Source organism: Carcharodon carcharias, chromosome 13 (genome assembly GCF_017639515.1).
Source record: "Carcharodon carcharias isolate sCarCar2 chromosome 13, sCarCar2.pri, whole genome shotgun sequence".
NCBI classification, from domain to species: Eukaryota; Metazoa; Chordata; class Chondrichthyes; order Lamniformes; family Lamnidae; genus Carcharodon; species Carcharodon carcharias.
In genome coordinates, this window is record NC_054479.1 from 39,736,942 (window position 1) to 39,755,813 (window position 18,872).

At 42.7% G+C, this 18,872-nt stretch overlaps 2 protein-coding genes across 4 annotated transcripts in view; one reads left to right on the forward strand and one right to left on the reverse strand.

The window, feature by feature from the left end:
* The window catches only part of fbxo21 (F-box protein 21), a 41,165-nt gene extending 33,170 nt beyond the window's left edge, over positions 1–7,995 (forward strand). The window contains exons 11-12 of the mRNA XM_041202311.1: positions 3,732–3,889; positions 5,395–7,995. Coding sequence (XP_041058245.1) covers positions 3,732–3,889; positions 5,395–5,567 — 331 coding nt within the window. The 3' untranslated portion in view covers positions 5,568–7,995. The remainder of the gene's footprint in view (positions 1–3,731; positions 3,890–5,394) is intronic.
* tesca (tescalcin a) overlaps positions 7,909–18,872 on the reverse strand; it is a 52,803-nt gene continuing 41,839 nt past the window's right edge. For all 3 annotated transcript variants that reach the window (XM_041202312.1, XM_041202314.1, XM_041202313.1), the window contains one exon: positions 7,909–9,333. In XM_041202312.1, the coding sequence (XP_041058246.1) occupies positions 9,260–9,333 (74 nt within the window). In that variant the 3' untranslated portion in view covers positions 7,909–9,259. The remainder of the gene's footprint in view (positions 9,334–18,872) is intronic.

The following is an 18,872-nucleotide window of genomic DNA, read 5'->3' on the forward strand; positions in this document are numbered from 1 at the left end:
TCTGAAGTTGTTGAACTCAATGTTAGGCCCAGAAGGCTGTAAGGTGCCTAATCAGAGGATGAAGTGCTGTCCCTCCAGTTTGTGTTGGGCTTCACTGGAACATTGCAGCAGGTCAAGGGCAGACTTGTGGACATGAGAGCAAGATGGTGTCTTAAAATGGCAAGCAACAGGAAGGCCTGGGTCATGCTTGCAGACTGAGCGAAGGTGTTCCGCAAAGCAGTCATTCAGTCTGCATTTAGTCTCCCCATTGGGAGCAGCGAATACAGTAGACCAAATTGAAGGCGGTTCAAGTGAAAGGAGCATTTGGGGCATTGGACAGTGAGGAGGTAAAGGAGCAGGGGTTGCACCTTCTGTGATTGCATGGGAAGGGGGTGAGGAGTTGGGGTGATGGAGGAGTGGACCAGGGTGTCATGGAGGGAATGGCCCCTCCAGAATGTTGATGGGGGGATGGTGAGAGGAAGATGTGTTTGGGGGTAGCATCATGCTGGAGATGGTGGAAGATGATCTTTTGAATGCAGAGGCTGGTGGGGTGAAAAGTGAGGACAAGGGCGGCTCCCTATCATGGCTCTGAGAGGAAGGGGAAGAGGTGAGAACAGAGCAGAAGGGTGGGAAATTGGTCAGACATGGCTGAGGGCCCTGTCAACCACAGTGAGGGCGAATCCTTGGTTGAGGGAAAAAGGCATATGAGAAGTGCTGTTTTTTAAAAATTTATTCACAAGATGTGCACTTCATTGGCTGGGCCAGCATTTATTGCCCATCCCTAGTTGCAATTGAGAAGGTGGTGCTGAGCTGCCTTCTTGAACCTCTGCAGTCCATGTGGTGTAGGTACATCCACAGTGCTGTTAGGAAGGGAGTTCCAGGATTTTGACCCCGTGACAGTGAAGGAACGGCAATATATTTCCGAGTCAGGATGGTGAGTGTTCTGTTGAAGGGTCATGAGGACTCGAAACGTCAACTCTTTTCTTTTCCGCCGATGCTGCCAGACCTGCTGAGTTTTTCCAGGTAATTCTGTTTTTGTTCAGGATGGTGAGTGGCTTGGAGGGGAACTTGTGGGTGGTGGTGTTCCCATCTTTCTGCTGTCCTTTTTCTTCTAGATGGTAATGATCGTGGGTTTGGAAGGTGCTGTCTAAGGAGCCTTGATGAATTCCTGCAGTGCATCCTGTATATGGCACACACTGCTACTACTGTGCGTTGATGGTGGAGGGAGTGAATGTTTGTGAATGTGGTGCCAATCAAGTGGGCTGCTTTATCCTGGACTTGTGTTGTGGGAGCTGCACTCATCCAGGCAAGTGGAGAGTATTCTTTCACACTCCTGACTTGTGCCTTGTAGATGGTGGACAGGCTTTGGGGAATCAGGAGGTGTGTTACTCGTGACATGATTCCTAGCCTCTGACCTGCTCTTGTAGCCACAGTGTTTATACGGCTGGTCCAGTTCAGTTTCTGGTCAATGGTAACCTCCAGGATTTTGATAGTGGGGGATTCAGTGATGGTAATGCCATTGAATGTCAAGGTTGCATCATCAGAACAGATGAGACGGAGAAACTGGGAGAATGGAATGGAGACCTTTCTAGGAGACAAGGTGTGAGGAATTGTATCGAAGTAGCTGTGGTGATTGACTTGATTGAGTTTAATATATATACAGGAGCACTAATGGAAGTGGATTTGTTCAGAAACAGCCATAATCTTCAGTGATATCTTGTATAGTTTTGGCCTGTGACACCAGCTATTTGTTGATGTTACTATTACAGAACTTGCATGCCAGAAAGAATTTTTCTCTTCTTCATTGGCTGTTTGACAGCTGGAAGTGTATTGACAGTTCACTAATGTACTCAGGCTAATACCATGTTTGCCATAGTATAGATTCATTCTGCAGTGAAATGTAATTTGAGGCCCATGGTCTGGTTCCAGGTCACTTCTGCTGCAAAACACTGCACCTCACAAGACTGTGAAATAAAGCTAATGCATTAATCAGTACTGTGCTGAATTCATGTACTGCTACAATTAACAGTAATAGATTTCATCATAACTGGCAGCTGACTAGTTAATAGTATATATCTTAATCAGTATTTATTTAATTCATTAAATTAATCATTAAATGAAGTGAAAACATGATGTGCAACAGTTGCAGCCTCAGTTCCCAAATCAAACCTGCCAGCATAAAATAACAACAAAATTGTAGCTAGCCTAGCAGCTGGTCCATTACAATGCATAATCATCAATCAGTAGCTGCCTACCAATGCATTTAATAACAGAAGACACTCAGTGGTGGGAACGGATTGGAAGTCTCAAGAAAAGAAGCCCTGCTATAAATTATTGATTGAGTAAGACATGGATGCAACATATTGGGCTATTGCAGCCCACTTCCTTAACAATACAGTACAATTGTTTATAAACAAAGGCTTTCTGGCAGAAAGAGCCTTTCCTCTACTGTTACAATTCATATGCAGATCGACACAAGTACTCTGTAGATTACACAAATATTGGGTACTTCTCCAAGAGGTACAATTTATGTTCTACCCTCAAGTAATCTTTAAATAACATCATGTGGAGGCAGCCAGAGGTTTGTTTAAACCACTCAGAAGTACAGCTAATTCCTATAAATCTGTGTACAAATTATCCAATATTTCTTGAGTAAGACATAATTATCTGATCTGGTATGTGTGCTACAAAATGTAATATTTGTCACATTCTTTCCATATTACAAAAGTCAATTTTCCTTCATCACAGTTTTATTTCTATTTTATTGTGATCTATGACCCTCTACATCCTCTCTAGTTGGTTGAACTCGCCCCCAACCCTTGTTTCACACATATGTGACCTATAGCTGAACAGTATCTGCTTGTGTGATTGAGGCATGCCTGGTTTGTCTTGCTTGTGAGCCAGTTGGCTCTTATACATTGATTACATTTGTTTGGTCTGTGTTCATATGGTTTACAGATAAGCACTTGGGTCTGTGATCTGCACTGTCTAGTTGCCTTCAGTAATTTGATCGTATAAGCAACCTGTACCCCAGTAATCCAGACATGTGTAATAGGGACCTATTTTAATTTATGATATGCAAAAGGTCACCTTATAGTAGCACTTCAGTTTTGCATATTTTTATTCAAATTCAAAATAATCTGATTTTTAATTTAAGCCCCTTATGTGTGATTCATGAGATTTTAATTTCCCTGAATGTATTTTAATTCACTGCAGTTACTCAGTTTGTGAAGCCAGTTTTCTGGTGTAGACTTATGCCAGACAAATCAAATGAGTTACACAAGTCTACATTTCTTCTAAGCTAATTAAAATCTCTATCCCCAGTACCACTTTATGTATAACTGGTTGGTCCGTGGCATTGATCATAGACAAAAATATAAATCATCTCTTGTCTTCTGTAGCCATCTATGATTCTCTTTCCTAATTCTTTCTATCATTCTATTTTGCTTCTCCTTTGTGTATATATCTGTGTGTGTGTGTGTGTGTGTGTGTGTGTGTGTGTGTGTGTATGGCTGTCTTATATTTCCCCTTGTCATCTGTTGTCACTTTGTGTCTCCTATTTTGCCTTTTCTGTATATCTTGCACACTGCTTTTGTGCACCTCACACCTTCTTTGCTGGTTAATAATAAACTAATCAACTTTAAATTCCAGGCATGCGGCAAGACACTAGTTGATACAGGATTATATTCTCAATGGCCATGAATCAAAATTAGTTTTACAGGTTTATTTATCCTTGAATTTCTTTTGTTTAGGTATGGTTATGACTGTGTGATATATGGATGGGATCCCAAGTGTATGATGGGGTTGGATTGGATAAGAACTATGGGAGTTCATAATCTACCACATGGGCCTGACCAGCCATTCTACAATGTTCTTGTCCAAGATGGTTCATGCAGATATGCTGCGCAAGGTAAATGTTCAGATGTACAATGTGCCTTTTTGTTTAATTTGTAGAACAATTCATTACCTTTGATAACTCAGTGCTGATACTGGATGATGCAGCAAGCAGATATTTTCAAATGGTCGAAAGCCAACCCATGCTAAGGACTTTTCTGATGACGAGCTCCCAATCAGAGCCGTGGCATAGGGTAGGGGTGTTGAGCATAGGGTAGGGGTGTTGAGCACAGGCAAGTGGGAAAGACCAATTCGAGCTGGGGAGTGGGACTGACTGAATTGCTCTGTGGAGAACTGGCATGGACCTGACAGGCCGTATATTCGTATATAAATCATCCTGAGCTTTTCTAGTGTTACTGAATGTAAGACTGACTGACCCCAATCCTTTTTGATAGGAAATTCTTTCTGGGTAGAAGTTATTAATTGACCTCCAATTTGTTACATTGCAATATCAGGTTCAAAGACACAGTAGCAAGTTATGATAGTTGGAGCAATCCAATGTAAAGAAAAACATTGTATTTTATACATAAAATAAAACAGAACATTTTAAAATGACTCAATCACTAATGTTAAATCTTGAAATAAACTATAAAATTTTTTTTAAAAGGTTAAATAAATCTTAAAAACTGTTTGTGTCTTTTATTCATAACTCTGCTAAACTGTGTTATTGCATGCAGAGTAAAACCTACAGTTTAGTGGTATGGTATCTGTTATTTATCTGTTGTCTGGTGATCCTTGAGGCGCCAAGATTGTCAAGCAGATGCTGCAATCCCAACCCTTTATCAGTGTTGCTCTGTATCTATCTGCTGAGAATAGGAAAAAAAAAACCACTTCATGATACTTGCACATTACCGGGTCTCTCACGTTGGTGTGTGATCATCATTTACAGTCATTAGCTTGGTGTTCTTGCCCCAACCCTATTCAGTGTACTGTTTTCTGCGGTACTACTTGAAGGGTTCAAGAACTTTGACAGGACAATTTATATTTAATACTACACTGGCATCTTCAAACTTTGTTGGCTGCATGGTAATGCAAAAAGTAATGCAAATAACCATTCACTGCAGATTCTTCACTGATGACTGTGTGCCCCTTCGCACACTTGTTGCATTTGGTTGCTATCTGACTGTATTGCCCAGATAGGAGAATATTTTGGCCTTTACGATCAACTTAGAGACTGAAGTCATAGTCCGGCCCAACCTGGCCAACCAGTCATATGCCTGTGACTACAATCTGTAACGTACCATTTTAGGTTATGGACAATTCTGCTATCTTTGCAGCGTCATATCCCACAATGTCACACCTAGATTCACAGCATGATTGGGGGTGTTATATCCGTCGGTTTTTCCCTATCATTGGTTTACATCAATACCCAACATTTTACCTGATCTTGGGCTGAAGCTTTTGTTAATATGCCCATGCTGAAGTAAGAATGCTACTAATTCTGCATATTTAGTATATATAGCAAATGAAAGCCTTTACATGTTGACGTTTTAAATGCTTATGTCCTGATTAATGTTGCAGAAAATCTGATTTGTAATGCATCACCACTGGAAATAAGCCATGAAGAGGTTGGTCGCTACTTTTCAGAATTTTCTGGCACACACTACATTGCAAATGAGGAACTGCAGGTTCAGTATCCAGATGACATGGTGCTGACATCACAACTTGTGGAGAAGGTGTATGGCCATTCCTGAGTCATTCTTCAGGAAAGAGTGAAGCGCCTCAATAAGCATGTACATATTAACTGAACAGAATAGACCAAGTGAGTCTCATAAATACAGGTTTGGAAATATGCTGTAAGTATCTCAGGGCATCTTTTGTATTGTATATAATTTACTTAAAATTAAGTCATTTTTAGCATCTTACTAGGAGAACCTATCAGGAAAAAAAATTAAAAAGATACAGAAAATATATCTCCTTTGGTGATGCCCAGTGCAGAGGCATTTGATTTCCTGGTGGTAATAAGTTGCAATGTCCCATTGTTTGGACATAATACAAACTGCACCATTAATAAACGTTTCTGTGTGAAATATTGTAAGACAATAAAATGAACGCCCTGAAGATGTTATTTTGTCAGTCTATTTTCATATACCTCTCGCACAAATTGTGTGAAAAACATGATAAGGAATAGCTTATTTTACAGAATGAGACAGTGCAAATTTTCAACTGTAAAAACATTTTGCTAGAAACCTACCATATCAGCTTCCCCAACCAGATAAACCACCTCGAATCATATCTGATGAGTCTGCCTCTGGATAGAGTGTGCTGATTAGAAACTGCTACTCTTGGATATCAATCTATCAACCAAATGCAGATATGAACTTGAGTGGTGGTGGTGGTGCTACAGTTCACTCAGGCAGTCCGAGTTGCTGTGGCAACATATGCACTTTTACATGTATGTTGTGTGAATTTGAGTACCAGTGGAATTTTGAGATGCAGTAAAGTCCCACCGCTCACAAGGGTTACGTTCCCGCAAAACCTCACAAATGGTGAAATCACGAACGCCGAACATACTTTACGATGGGAGTCAATTAGATAGGTTCCAGCCATCCTAAAATTTTACCTGTATAAAGGATGAAAGGCAATAAAAACTCTTTTAAATAAATTTAAAGAGAAATTTACTGGAGAAATTGTTTAATATAAAGAGAAAAATGTTACATTTGTCACAAACACTACTTGAAAGTGCAGGTGGACTGTAATTGGAGTCATGAGTAGTTCTTGTTGTCGGGATGACGAGTTCTAGTGGTGGGGGCTGGTGCAGAGGCTGGCTGCAGGAAAAATTCGTCATGGACACCTTTTTTAAAAAAAACTTTATTTAGGAGGTTGAACTGGTGTACAAAGGCTTTTGCGCGGATAAGAGAATTCGTGAAAGAGGAAGTTGCGAACGGTGGGACTTTACTGTGCTAAATTTCTGGAATTGAAGGCCTAATGATGACCATGAAACCATTGTCATAAAAACCCATCTGATTCACTAATGTCCTTTAGGGAAGGAAGTCTTGTCATCCTCACCTGGTCTGGCCTATATGCGACCACAGCAACTCTTTAAAAATGCCCTCTAAACAAGTACAATTAGGGATGGGCAATAAATGCTGGCCTTGCCAGTGATGCCCACATCCCATGAACGAATAAAAATAAATAAATTTTTGCTTAGTAGTGAATAACTATCATTGCAGAGCTTAAATGAGCTTGTGATTTGATGGTGTTATTTTGGATATTACAGTGACAGAAAATATGCCAAAGAAAAAATATATTTAAAAAAAAAACCCTTGTTGAGGTTCACAGACTAGTTAACACCAATTAGTACTCGGCTCATACTTCTCGACAATGATTTAACATTAGCATCCTTTACTCCCCTTTTGGAATCACTCTGGATAATGCTTTATCTGAAACCATAAGGCAAACTGGCATATGTTCATGACTAACTGCTTTGAAGGCTATGCTGTGCACAGACTGAAGTGCAACTTTTCAACATGTATGTCCAGTGCAATTGCACAAAGCTCAAATGTCAAGTTAGATGCACCAGTGTTAATTACAGGCCACTAAAGATTCAGCTAAGAATTTAAGAAATAGGAGCAGGAGTAGACCATGTGGTCCCTTGGATTGGGCAGTGTGTGTATCCTGTAGATCTGCTATTTATTACATTTCCTGAATGGCTTCAATTAGTGGGAAACAACCAAACGGCACTGCATTTAATATTTAAAATCATCACAAATTGGTTGCAACAGACACTAGTAGCAATTGTATTTGCAATGTTTAATGTAATTATTTTACAAAGTTTGGATTATTCTGGTATTTAGTATATTCAAGTACACCGAAGAGGAACCATTTCATATATTGTCTACTCGTGCCAAATTATGCAACCCAGTTGAATGGTACATATTGTGCCAGGATGTTTGCCCATTACTATGTAAGGTCAGTGGGCAGAAAATGTAGCTCAATACTGTATTAATTATTCAAGAGAATCTTTAATCATGTGCATCTGTATAAAGAAGCCTTTATGTGTTGTGAAAGAACATTTCTGTACACCAATACCTGGAACTTTAACATTTTTAATATTTTGTTCTATTAATTTTAGATGCAAATACAAACCACCAAAATAATAAAGTGAAAACAATCCAATAAGTTTGCAGTGCACTAGTGACATTACTTTGGTACAACTTTTGGTACTTTGGTACAGCGTACTTTGGTACATTTCATAGTACTGCTTTTTCCAGACTGACCTCTGAGACGGCTGTTGAATGGAAGCTGAGCACTTCACCACACAATGAAATGAAAAGTCATAAGGCTAGTTCCTGTTTACCTCTCGGCCCTAAGAATCAGTACCAAGGTGGAAAGGCTGAGGCCTCCAAGAGTTAGTTAGTTGCCTGTTCTTATGGTTGGAAGAGGGTAAATCCGTAGAGGAAGTGAAAGATAAATAAAATAGTACATTAAAAAATACATACAACTGAATTATAAAGATAGATGATCAGGGATTAAAGCAGTGGGGAGAGTATAGTGCAGGTTCAGCTTTTAAATAGTGCAGGAACTGAAACTGATGGTAAAAGAAAGACTGAGCAAAATAAACAATGAGTAATAGGTTTGATGTGCATGCTAGTAAATTGGCTGGCTCAATAGCGATTGCCCTCAAACAGATTCATTTTGGTCACGTGGAACTGGTTTTTCAGTAATGCTGAGACTTGTATGGTTGAAAGGAAGGGCTCTTTTTTTAAGTGGGTACAATTACTAATGCAGGTTGCTGTTAGGATACTGGAAGGCCCATTGTTGCATTGATGTCATAAATAATGAGATTAGCAGATATCAACTCATCGGCATGTTTCAAACCTACAGTAAATTGAACAGCAGACTATCAATAATATTGGGAAATTGAGCAACTTAGTTGAGGGGATGTGGCGAGTCAGTAAGATGTCTGATATGACAGCACAGTTTACCATTAAGGCGGAGAGAAAGGGTGAAAAAGAAAGGGAGGTGGCAGAGAGTTATGAAATAAATCATTAAAAACCTCAAATCTTAAGCTGGATTCATCCAGGAAATGCATGAGAACTGATGTAGTAGCTTGTATAGCATGAAGTGCACCATTTAATGAGGCAAAGGAAAGAAAGCTGTGCTAGAAAAGTGTGAAATTTTAGCGCTGATAATTGAAGAGGGAACTACCAGTTCTAGATTCCAACACATGGAACACTTAGTTCTTCCAAGGATTACAAAGACACAAGTAAGCAAGTTCTAAAAATGAAGATGCGTGCAGCTACTTTGAGTGGAATCATGCTCATACTAATCCATCCAATATTGTCTGAGATAATTTGTTTGTTTCATGGTTTAATATTAAAGCTCTTCATATGGGATGGTGTCTGCCTGGATTCTTCTCCATCTGGATGTCCTTTTTTACTATTTACAAATGGCAGTAGTGTCCATGTTCAGAAAACGCACATGCATTTTGGTTTCTATCTTGATATCCTGCATTATCTGAAAGAAAAGGAACTGCTATTTGACAATTCACTTACAGTTCTTTACAGTGTTTACAAATATACATTTCTTTAATAGCAATAATATCTGATATTTGAAAATGTAATTTGACCTCATTTAGACAAGTTTAGACATGATTAGCTTTTGTTTTTATCGTTAATGAGTTGCTAAGGGCTCTAGAAGCAGTATGCATCATATTACATCTTATCAGAGAGCAGAACCTTCTAGTCAACTGTGGCCATAAAACTGTTTCCAGTCATAGCGGATTCCTATCAATCACTGGTTACATCATAAATCATAGCTGTAAATTTTCCTTAAATTGCAAACAAAAAACAGCGTATGTAAAATTAACTTTGGTACAGTTGCTGATCATTATTAAACAGGTCATCAACTCCAATAGAATAATAAAATAGTTACAGCACAGAAGAAGACCATTTGGTCCGTTGTGTGTATGCTGACTCTCCGAAGGAGCAATCCACCTAGTGCCAAGCTCCCCGCCTTTTCCTTGTAGCCCTGCACATTTCAACTTTTCGATTTTAATCCAATTTCCTATAGGAAATTACTGCCAATTACTGCCCCATCAGTCTACTCTTGATCATCAGTAAAATGATGGAACAGGTCATCAACAGTGCTATCAAGCAGCACCTGCTTAGCAATAACCTGCTCACTGATGCTCAGTTTGGGTTCCGCCAGGGCCACTTGGCTCTTGACCTCATTACAGCCTTGGATCGAACATGGACAAAAAGCTGAACTCCAGAGGTGAGGTGAGGTGAGACTGACTGGCCTTGGCATCAAGGTGGCATTTGACCAAGTGTGACATCAAGGAGTCCTTGTAAAACTGGGGTCAATGGGAATCAGGGGGAAAACTCTCCACTGGTTGGAGACATACCTAGCGCAAAGGAAGATTGTTGTGGTTATTGGAGGTCAATCATCTCAGTTCCAGGACATCACCACAGAAGTTCCTTAGGGTAGTGTCCTAGGCCCAACCATCTTCAGCTGCTTCACCAATGACCTTCCTTCCAACACAAGGTCAGAAATGGGGATGTTCGTTGATGATTGTACAATATTCAGCACCATTCGGGTCTCTTCAGATACTGAAGCAGTCCGTGTCTAACTGCAACAGCACCTGGTCAATATCCAGGCTTGGACTGACAAGTGGCAAGTAACATTTGTGCCACACAAGTGCCAGGCAATGACCATCTCCAACAAGAGAGAATCCAAACATCTCCCCTTGACATTCAATGGCATTACCATCATTGAATACCCCACTATCAACAACTTAGGGGTTACCATTGACCAGAAACTAAACTACACCAGACCTATAAGTATTGTGGCTGCAAGAGCAGTTCAGAGGCTAGGGATACTGCGACAAGTAACTTACCTCCTGACTCCCCAAAGCCTGTCCACCATCTACAAAGCAGAAGTCAAGAGTGTGATGGAATACTCTTCACTTGCCTGGATGAGTGCAGCTCCAACAACACTCGGAAGCTTGACAACATCCAGGACAAAGCAGCCCGCTTGATTGGCACCCCATCCACAAACATCCATTCCCTCCACAAACATCCATTCCCTCCACCACCGATGCACAGTGGCAGTAACAAGATGCACTGCAGTAACTCACCATGGCTGCTTGGACAGCTCTTTCCAAAACCACGACCGCTACAATATAGAAGGACAAGGGCAGCAGGCAGATGGGAACACCATCACCTAGAAGTTCCCTTCCAAGCCACTCACCGTCCTGGCTTGGAAATTTGTCACCGTTCCTTCTCTGTCGCTGGATCAAAATCCTGGAACTTCCTCCCTAACGGCACTGTGGGTGTACCTGCACTACATGGACTGCAGCTGTTCAAGAAGGTCACCTTCTCAAGGGCATTTAAGGATGGGCAATAAATGCTGGGTTAGCCAGCGATGCCCACATCCCATGAATGAATAAAAAAAATCCTGGCTCCACCACACTCTCACTACATTCCAAATCCTAACCATTTGCTGTTTGAATTAGTTTTTCCTCATGTTGCCATTACTACTTTTACCAATTACCTTAAATCTGTGCCTCCTGGTTCTCCTTATCTACTCTGTCCAGACCCCTCATGATTTTGAATACCCCTATCAAATCTTCTCTCAGCTTCCTTTTCTCCAAAGAAAACGCTCTCAACTTCCCCAACTATCTACGTACCTGAAGTTCTTTATCCTTGGAATCGTTCTCATAATCTTTTCTGCACTCTCACTAATGCCTTCAGAAATGGTAGTGCCCAGAACTGGATGCAGTACTCCAGTTGAGGTCAAACTGTTGTATCATACAGATTTAAAATAACTTCCTTGCGTTTGTAGTCTATGCATTATTTTAAAGCCCAGGATAATTGTAAGCTTTATTAACCAGTCTCTCAACCTGTCCTGCCACCTTCAAATATTTATGCATTTATACTTCCAGGTTCCTCTCTGCTTGCTTCCCCTTTAGAATTTACCCTTAATTTTATATTGTCTCTCTGCCTTCCTACCAAAATGAATCATTTCACACTTGGCATTAAATTTCATCCGCCACTTTTCCACCCAGTTTACCAACCTGTCTTTGCCTTTTTGGAGTTCTACACTCTCCTCACAGTTTACAATACTTCCAAGCTTTGTATCATCTGCAAACTATGAAATTTCATTAATACTAGAGCAGGAGTCCTAATACTGACCCTGGGGAACTCCATTATAAAGCTTCCTCTAGTCTGCAAAAACAACCATTAAACACTACTCTCTCTTCCCTGTCACTCAGCCAACTTTATATCCATGTCACTCTGTACCTTTTATTCCATGAACTCTGTCTTTGCTTACAAACCTGTTGTGCAGCACTTTATCAAAGTGCTTCTTTTGTAAGTCCATGTACACCACATCAACAGCATTACCTTCTCTGCTGCCTCATCAAAAACTCAAGCACGTTAGTTGAACATGATTTGCCCTTAAATTCCTGATGGCTTTCCTTAATTAATGTGTTTGCCCAAGTGACGATTAATTTTGTCCCAAATTATCATTTCTAAAAGCTTCCCCGCCTTTGAGGTTAAACTAAAGCCCAAAACTTATTTTCTGTTTCATACAGATGACTACATGGAAAGAAGGTAGAAAACAGAGTAATCAAAAGAGGTAAGGAAATGAAAAACAAGGGCACATTTTAGTTCCATTTAGCCAGCTGTTTAACTAACAGAATACTCAAAGGTTTAGTCATGGGGCCTCTGTTCAAAATATTTATAAATTATCTTCTTGTAGTTACTTGAAGATGTGTACTAATGGAATTTCAAAGCAGTGTTCAGTACATCCGATGATTTTCTAAATCATGAGATCCATGGTTATGTGCTGTGTTCAACATGTGACACAAAGTTATTGCCTTAAATTCTTATGTAACTATCTTAACCGTGAGAATTTATGTCAGTTAATGGAATTAAAATTTATGGCATTTGGTTTCCTTGATGTGGAAATATTTTTTAAGATTAATGTAGTAATACTTAATGGGAGCTGAAGGATCTTGGTAATTTTGCAACAGTAAATCTGAAGGTCTTTTTAATTCTTTCACAGGATGTGGGTGTTGCTGGCTAGGCCAGCATCTGAAGCCCATCCCTAATTATCCTTGAGAAGGTGGCAGTCAGACACCTTCTTGAACCCCTGCATGCTGTTGGGAAGAGAGTTCCAGGATTTTGATCCAGCAACAGAGAAAGAACGGCGATATCTTTCCAATTCAACGTTGTGTGGCTTGGAGGGGGAACTTGCAGGTGGTGGTGTTCCTATCAATCTGCGGCCCTTGTCCTTCTAGATGGTAGGGGTCATGGGTTTGGAAGGTGCTGTTGAAGGAGCCTTGGTGATTTGCTGCAATGCATCTTGTAGATGGTACACGATTGAATGATGCTGCCATGATGCATCGGTGGTGGAGGGAGTGAATGTTGTGGATGTGATGCCAATTAAGTGGGCTGCTTTGTCCTGGATGGTGTCAAGCTTCTTGAGTGTTGTTGGAGTTGTACTCATCCTGGCTAGCGGAGAGTATTCCGTCACACTCCTGACTTGTGCCTTTTAGATGGTGGACATGCTTTGGGGAGTCAGGAGGTGAGTTACTTGCCACAGAGTTTCCAGCCTCTGACCTGTTCTCGGAGCCACAGTGTTTATATGGCTGATCCAGTCCAGTTTCTGGTCAATGGTAATCCCCATGGTGTTAATGATGGGAGATATAGCGATGGTAATGCCATTGAATATCAAGGGGCGATGGTTGGATTCTCTCTTGTCATTACCTGGCACTTGTGTGGCACAAATGTAACTTGCCACTTATCAGTCCAAGCCTGAATGTTGTCCAGATCTTGCTGCACATGGCCATAGACTGTTTCAGTATCTGAGGAGTCGCGAATGATGCTGAACATGATACATTAGTTCATGTGGCAGGACTGCAGAATTAACTTTTTCCACCACCGATTATAGGGAGGTTCACTTTCAGGGATACACAACAATTGGGTAGATGTCATAATCACATTTGTAGCTCCTGTGAAAACTGTGGGACTGAAGCAGTACCATGACCAAACACAATTATCCATGTATATCACTGGATCTGCAATGTTACTCATGAATCAGACGTTACACTATTTCAAGGATGAAGTTGAAACATGGAAGTGGGGACCATGATCTATTGCAAGAAATCACAGCAAAGATAGTGACGTAGGTGTCATTTTTTGGCGAGGAAAAGAATTTGTATTTTCCTTGGTTAGGTAAGCATTTTCAAAACGGGCACAATTTGTGCCCAAAGTGAAAACCCTGCCCCATAATTTGTATGCTTTGACTATGTAAGGAATCTAATTGTGAGCTTTCTGTTTTTGAGTTTGTGATGAAGAGTATCAGAGATTTAATTAGTGCAGCTTCTGCTTGTTTAACTAACAGAATTTTTTTGTCGCTTCTCATAGTTGCAGGTTTCCCGTGTTGCTGTTTTTGGAATATGAAATCTGAACCACAGAAGGCATCTGAAGGGTGAGGGACAGTGGGTGGGAATTTCCCATCCGCACTTTAAGTGCAGTGACAGATGTGAGAATCTGCCATTTTCCCACAGGCCGCAATGGCGGATTTTCACACTGTGTCATCCGCTACCCACCTCGTTAATTATGTGCACACGGGACAAAAGAATGGATTGCAGGCAGGTGGCCTCTGATTTGCCCGCCCTGCGTGAGATCACCAGTACCTCACTCCAGGCACCATATTTAAACAGCAGCTGCACACAGCTATCTCACTGCATGCAGTGCGGGACTGCTCCTCAGAAGATATGGCCCTGGAAGGCAAGAAAGGTCATATGAGCCCCCAAGTTGACTGATGCCTCCCTGGGCCACCTACTGGACACCATGGAGGCCCACTGCGATGTCCTCTAACCACGCTTTGGCCAGAGGAGGTCCACTAACATCACCACTCCAGCTTGGCAGGTGGTGGCAGAGGTGGTCTGTGCCACGCTGCACAGAGGAGGTCAGCCATCCAGTTCAGAAAGAGGATGAATGATCACATCCGTTTCGCCAGGCTAAGTCAGCCATCTCATCATTCTCAGCTCACACAATCACAAGCCGATCAGCCATTCGCAGGATGACACTCCACAGGAACCTCACCACTCACTTTCTCACATACACCTTCACATCTCCATCTGGCCTCATGTCCTCTGGAGCTCACATCCTTATCCCGTCTATGTCTTCACTCAGCCCACACATGGCTGGCATCCTTATCACCTGCCCTGGAATATGTCTTGCTACACTCTCTCCATCTGTCTTTATGCAGGACAAGCTCACACAAAATTGGAGAGGTCCCAGACTGGGGATGGAGTGTCTGATTTCAAGGTCCTCATCAAATATGAGAACTGAGCCATCAAGCTGGCTGGAAAGGATGGGAACTGTTCTTGTGATGACGGAGAGGTCACTGACAATCACCCAAGTGAGAATCCTGCACCAGTTCATCCCTCAGACAACAAGACTGAGAGTCAATTGAGTGTTTATTGAGTCACCTGCCATGCACTAATCTCTACTTTCTTTCATGGGCACCTCTGCTAAGCACTGCACACTCTCAGCCAGCCAGGCCCTCAACTTGAGCCCCAATAACACTGCAGATGTGGAATCTGAGGACAGCACTGTTGAAGACCTGTCACAGTGCTCACCCCACCCTCCACCACTGCAGAGACACAACTTGGTGGGACCTAGTTCTAAAGCAAGCTCGGGGTCACAATCTGATGTGCGCAATTGGTCCACCAGAGCCATCGGAGGTAGTCAGCACTTGGAGGGCTGCTGGATGCCAGGATTCTGCTGAGTCCGAGTCAGATGATAAGCCTCCGGACTCGGTCCTTTCTCAGTTGGTGGAGCTGCAGAGACAAACATGGAGCATCAGGAAAGAATGTCAGCTGCATTCCTTAGATATCAGCACACAATGGAGGAGTTCATCTGTGTTCAGTCTGAATTAATAGTGCCAGCATGCCAATGCACCAAGGTCAACATTGGTAGGATTGCAGCCACCATGGAGACCTTGGTCCAAGATATAGGTCCTGCAGTGCAGCAGAAAGTGCACTTCATTGGTGCAGGCATTGGTGGTATCCATCGGTGGCTACGCGAGAGGGGGGATGAGAGATCTTACTCCAGCTTACCTTTCTCCTCATGCAGTCAGCCCGGGGCACTCATAAGGATGAAGACTAGCAGCTGGATACCCCGGGGTCATCCACCCAGGTGACTGTGGAAGTGTCCAGCTGATCCCAATCCCCTCTTCCTGTTACCCCATCACCTCTAGCTCCACAGGCTGAGGAGGGTGCACCTGACCCACAGCAGGAGACCTAAAGCAGGCTGGGGCCCTCCAAGTCTCAGCCCTCCAGAGGAGGCCCAACAACAAGATGTAGCATTGAGCAGGCTGCCTCTACCTCCAATGTGGATGTTGGGGAAGCACCAAGACATAGCGTAGAGTCAGGAAGACAAAATAATATTAGGATCAGATCGGTGGCATGGGTGTTAAACACATGTATATAGTGTTCACAAATATAAATAGAATAGCACCCATTTCACATATCCTACATCCATGTATATGCCTCCTCTTTATGAGCTTCTGTGTTGATGTCAATCATGTGTGACACCATGGTCCTTCCCCTCCATTTATCACAGATGTCGCTCTCATGTGCCTCTGGTCAATGTTGTATTCTTCCAACTGGCTACACCGTGTGCCCCTTCTCAGATTGTTTCCGACATCAGTTATGCCTCATTCTTAAAGTAAAATGTGCTTGTGGAAGGGAGCTTGTCTTTCATTTTGCTGGGTCATGTAATGTTGGATCTTGGCTGTGTAAGAATGAGGCTGAGGTGTTCAGCCATCTCCTCAGCATTATTGAAAGGTGAAGGTTTGGTGTTCAAGGAAAGATGTTGAAACACATTGAGAAGGTTCATATGTACAGGAACTGTTCTCTGTCATCTGGCAGGGTTTTCAGTCAATGAGCACAAAATCCCAGCCCATGTGTGCTCCTGTCTGCCTGGAGTGTTGCCCACTCTCCGAGTCCACATCTGATAACCTCACCCATAAGTGTGACCACCTTCCCAGTTTAATGTGCTGAAGCTCTGCGGCTGCATTATTGGCCTGACGCCCGGCACTACAGCCTTGAGCTTTTCTCGCCTCGTTGTTGTCTGCATAGCACCCGCAAGGCTCTCGTCAAAACATAGGGAAGATGCGTAGCATCCCCTCACCAAAAGAGTCACTGATAACTCTAAATGAAGATATGTTGTGGTCAATGGAGCCTTTGAGAGCATGCTCTTGATGCGCATTTGTCACCCTGATGGGGAAAACAATGTTGGGGGCAGCAATGGCCAAGGAGCCAGGGTTTAATGAAGCCGAAGTATGCTCTTTAATGTGAACCACGCCTCACATTCAGGTCTCCGTGGTGTTGCTGCTGCATTGAGGTCACAAGGGCCAGGGCTGGCCATTAGGAGGGACTGTCTGCGTGCAAGAGGAGGCATTCTAATGTGTAGCCAGCAAGTGTGCGAACATGGTTATCCTCAGGTGGTCAATCTATTTGGAAAGGTCAGGCTACATGTAGGCCTGCAGAGTGCTGGATGTCAACGTAATGGAGATGAAGGTGACACACAGAACTGAGTCATGAGGACCTGCATTACATCCTCAGCTGTCTTAGCCCGAGTGCCAGGGAGCTTTGATAGCCATGTGAGTATAGTTGATGGCAACCTGCACTAATGGGAAACCGGAAATCGCAGCAAAGCCGAGTGCTCTGGCATCCTGGCTGACTTAATCTCAATCGAAGTTAGCATAGTTGTGGGCCATGGCAAAAAGGACATCTGTTTCCTCCTGGTTACATTTGTGCCTGGAAGCTTGAGATCCCGCAGAGGTCCCCAGTGGAGCCCTGGAAAGAGCCAGTCGCGTTGAAGTTAACAGCAGTGGTGATTTTAACAGCTACTGGCAATGGATGTCCTCCCAGTCCCTGTGACGTCAACTCCTGCAGAATGAGGTAGATGTATGCCACCACATTCCTAGACATGTGGAGACATCGGCGACACTGTCTATTGTTCATCTGCAGAAAGAACATGCATCTTCTTGAGAGTCGGCCACGCAGAACATTTCTGTGAGCCTCATCCTCAGTGGCTGCACGGTGCCCTGTTGCATCTTGCTCATAAGGGTGAAGCTCCTCCATTTGGAGAGCCAGGCACATCTGTTGCAATCTCTTCGCCTTCTCTCCTGCCTGTATGCAATGATGCAGGCAGCAATAATCCAGCATCCATCTTGCTGAAGGTTTCCTCTCTGCAGCATAAATGAGAAAAAGGCATGAGTCAGCATGAGCCTCCAAATGTCCTGTTTCTGTCGATGATTAGTGACTGACTTAGGTTCAAGTTTTTGAGTCCAGTGGGGAACTTTAGCACTTGGAACAAGGGGTTAATATAAGGAGATTGATTAGTGCCAGGAATGAGGATTCATGTTGCGTGAATGCGCCTCGGTGCTTAACTCTCCTGATTCCCTGCATTGCCACGAAAGATGCCTAATATGTCTCTGGTGTGCATCTCCCCTCATTTGGCAAAACACAATTCAACTGAGTGCCCCTTCAATCGGCCTCCCTGTGCAGAGCACCAGTCCTCCATTGGTCCTCAGAGCCCTCACCATTAGCATCTCATCTCATTTGAATTTTGCGCTATGCCATTGCTTCAGGTTCGAAGACAAAGAAGGCAAAGGTACATGGGATACAGGGTAATTTGATAAGGTGGATTCAAAGTTGGCTTAGATGTAGGAGGCAGAGGGTGATGACAGAAGAATGCGTTAGTGACTGGAAGCCAGTGTCCAGTGCTGTACCACAGGGATCTGTGCTCGGTCCCCTATTATTTGTCATTTATATGAACGACATAGATGACTATGTGGGGGTAAGATTAGTAAGTTTGCAGATGACACAAAGATTGGCTGGGTGGTTAACAGTGAGGTTGAGTGCCTTGGACTACAGGAAGATAAAGATGGGATGGACAAATGGGCAGATAAGTGGCAGATGGAATTTAACCCTGCAAAGTGTGATGTGATACACTTTGGAAGGAGTAATT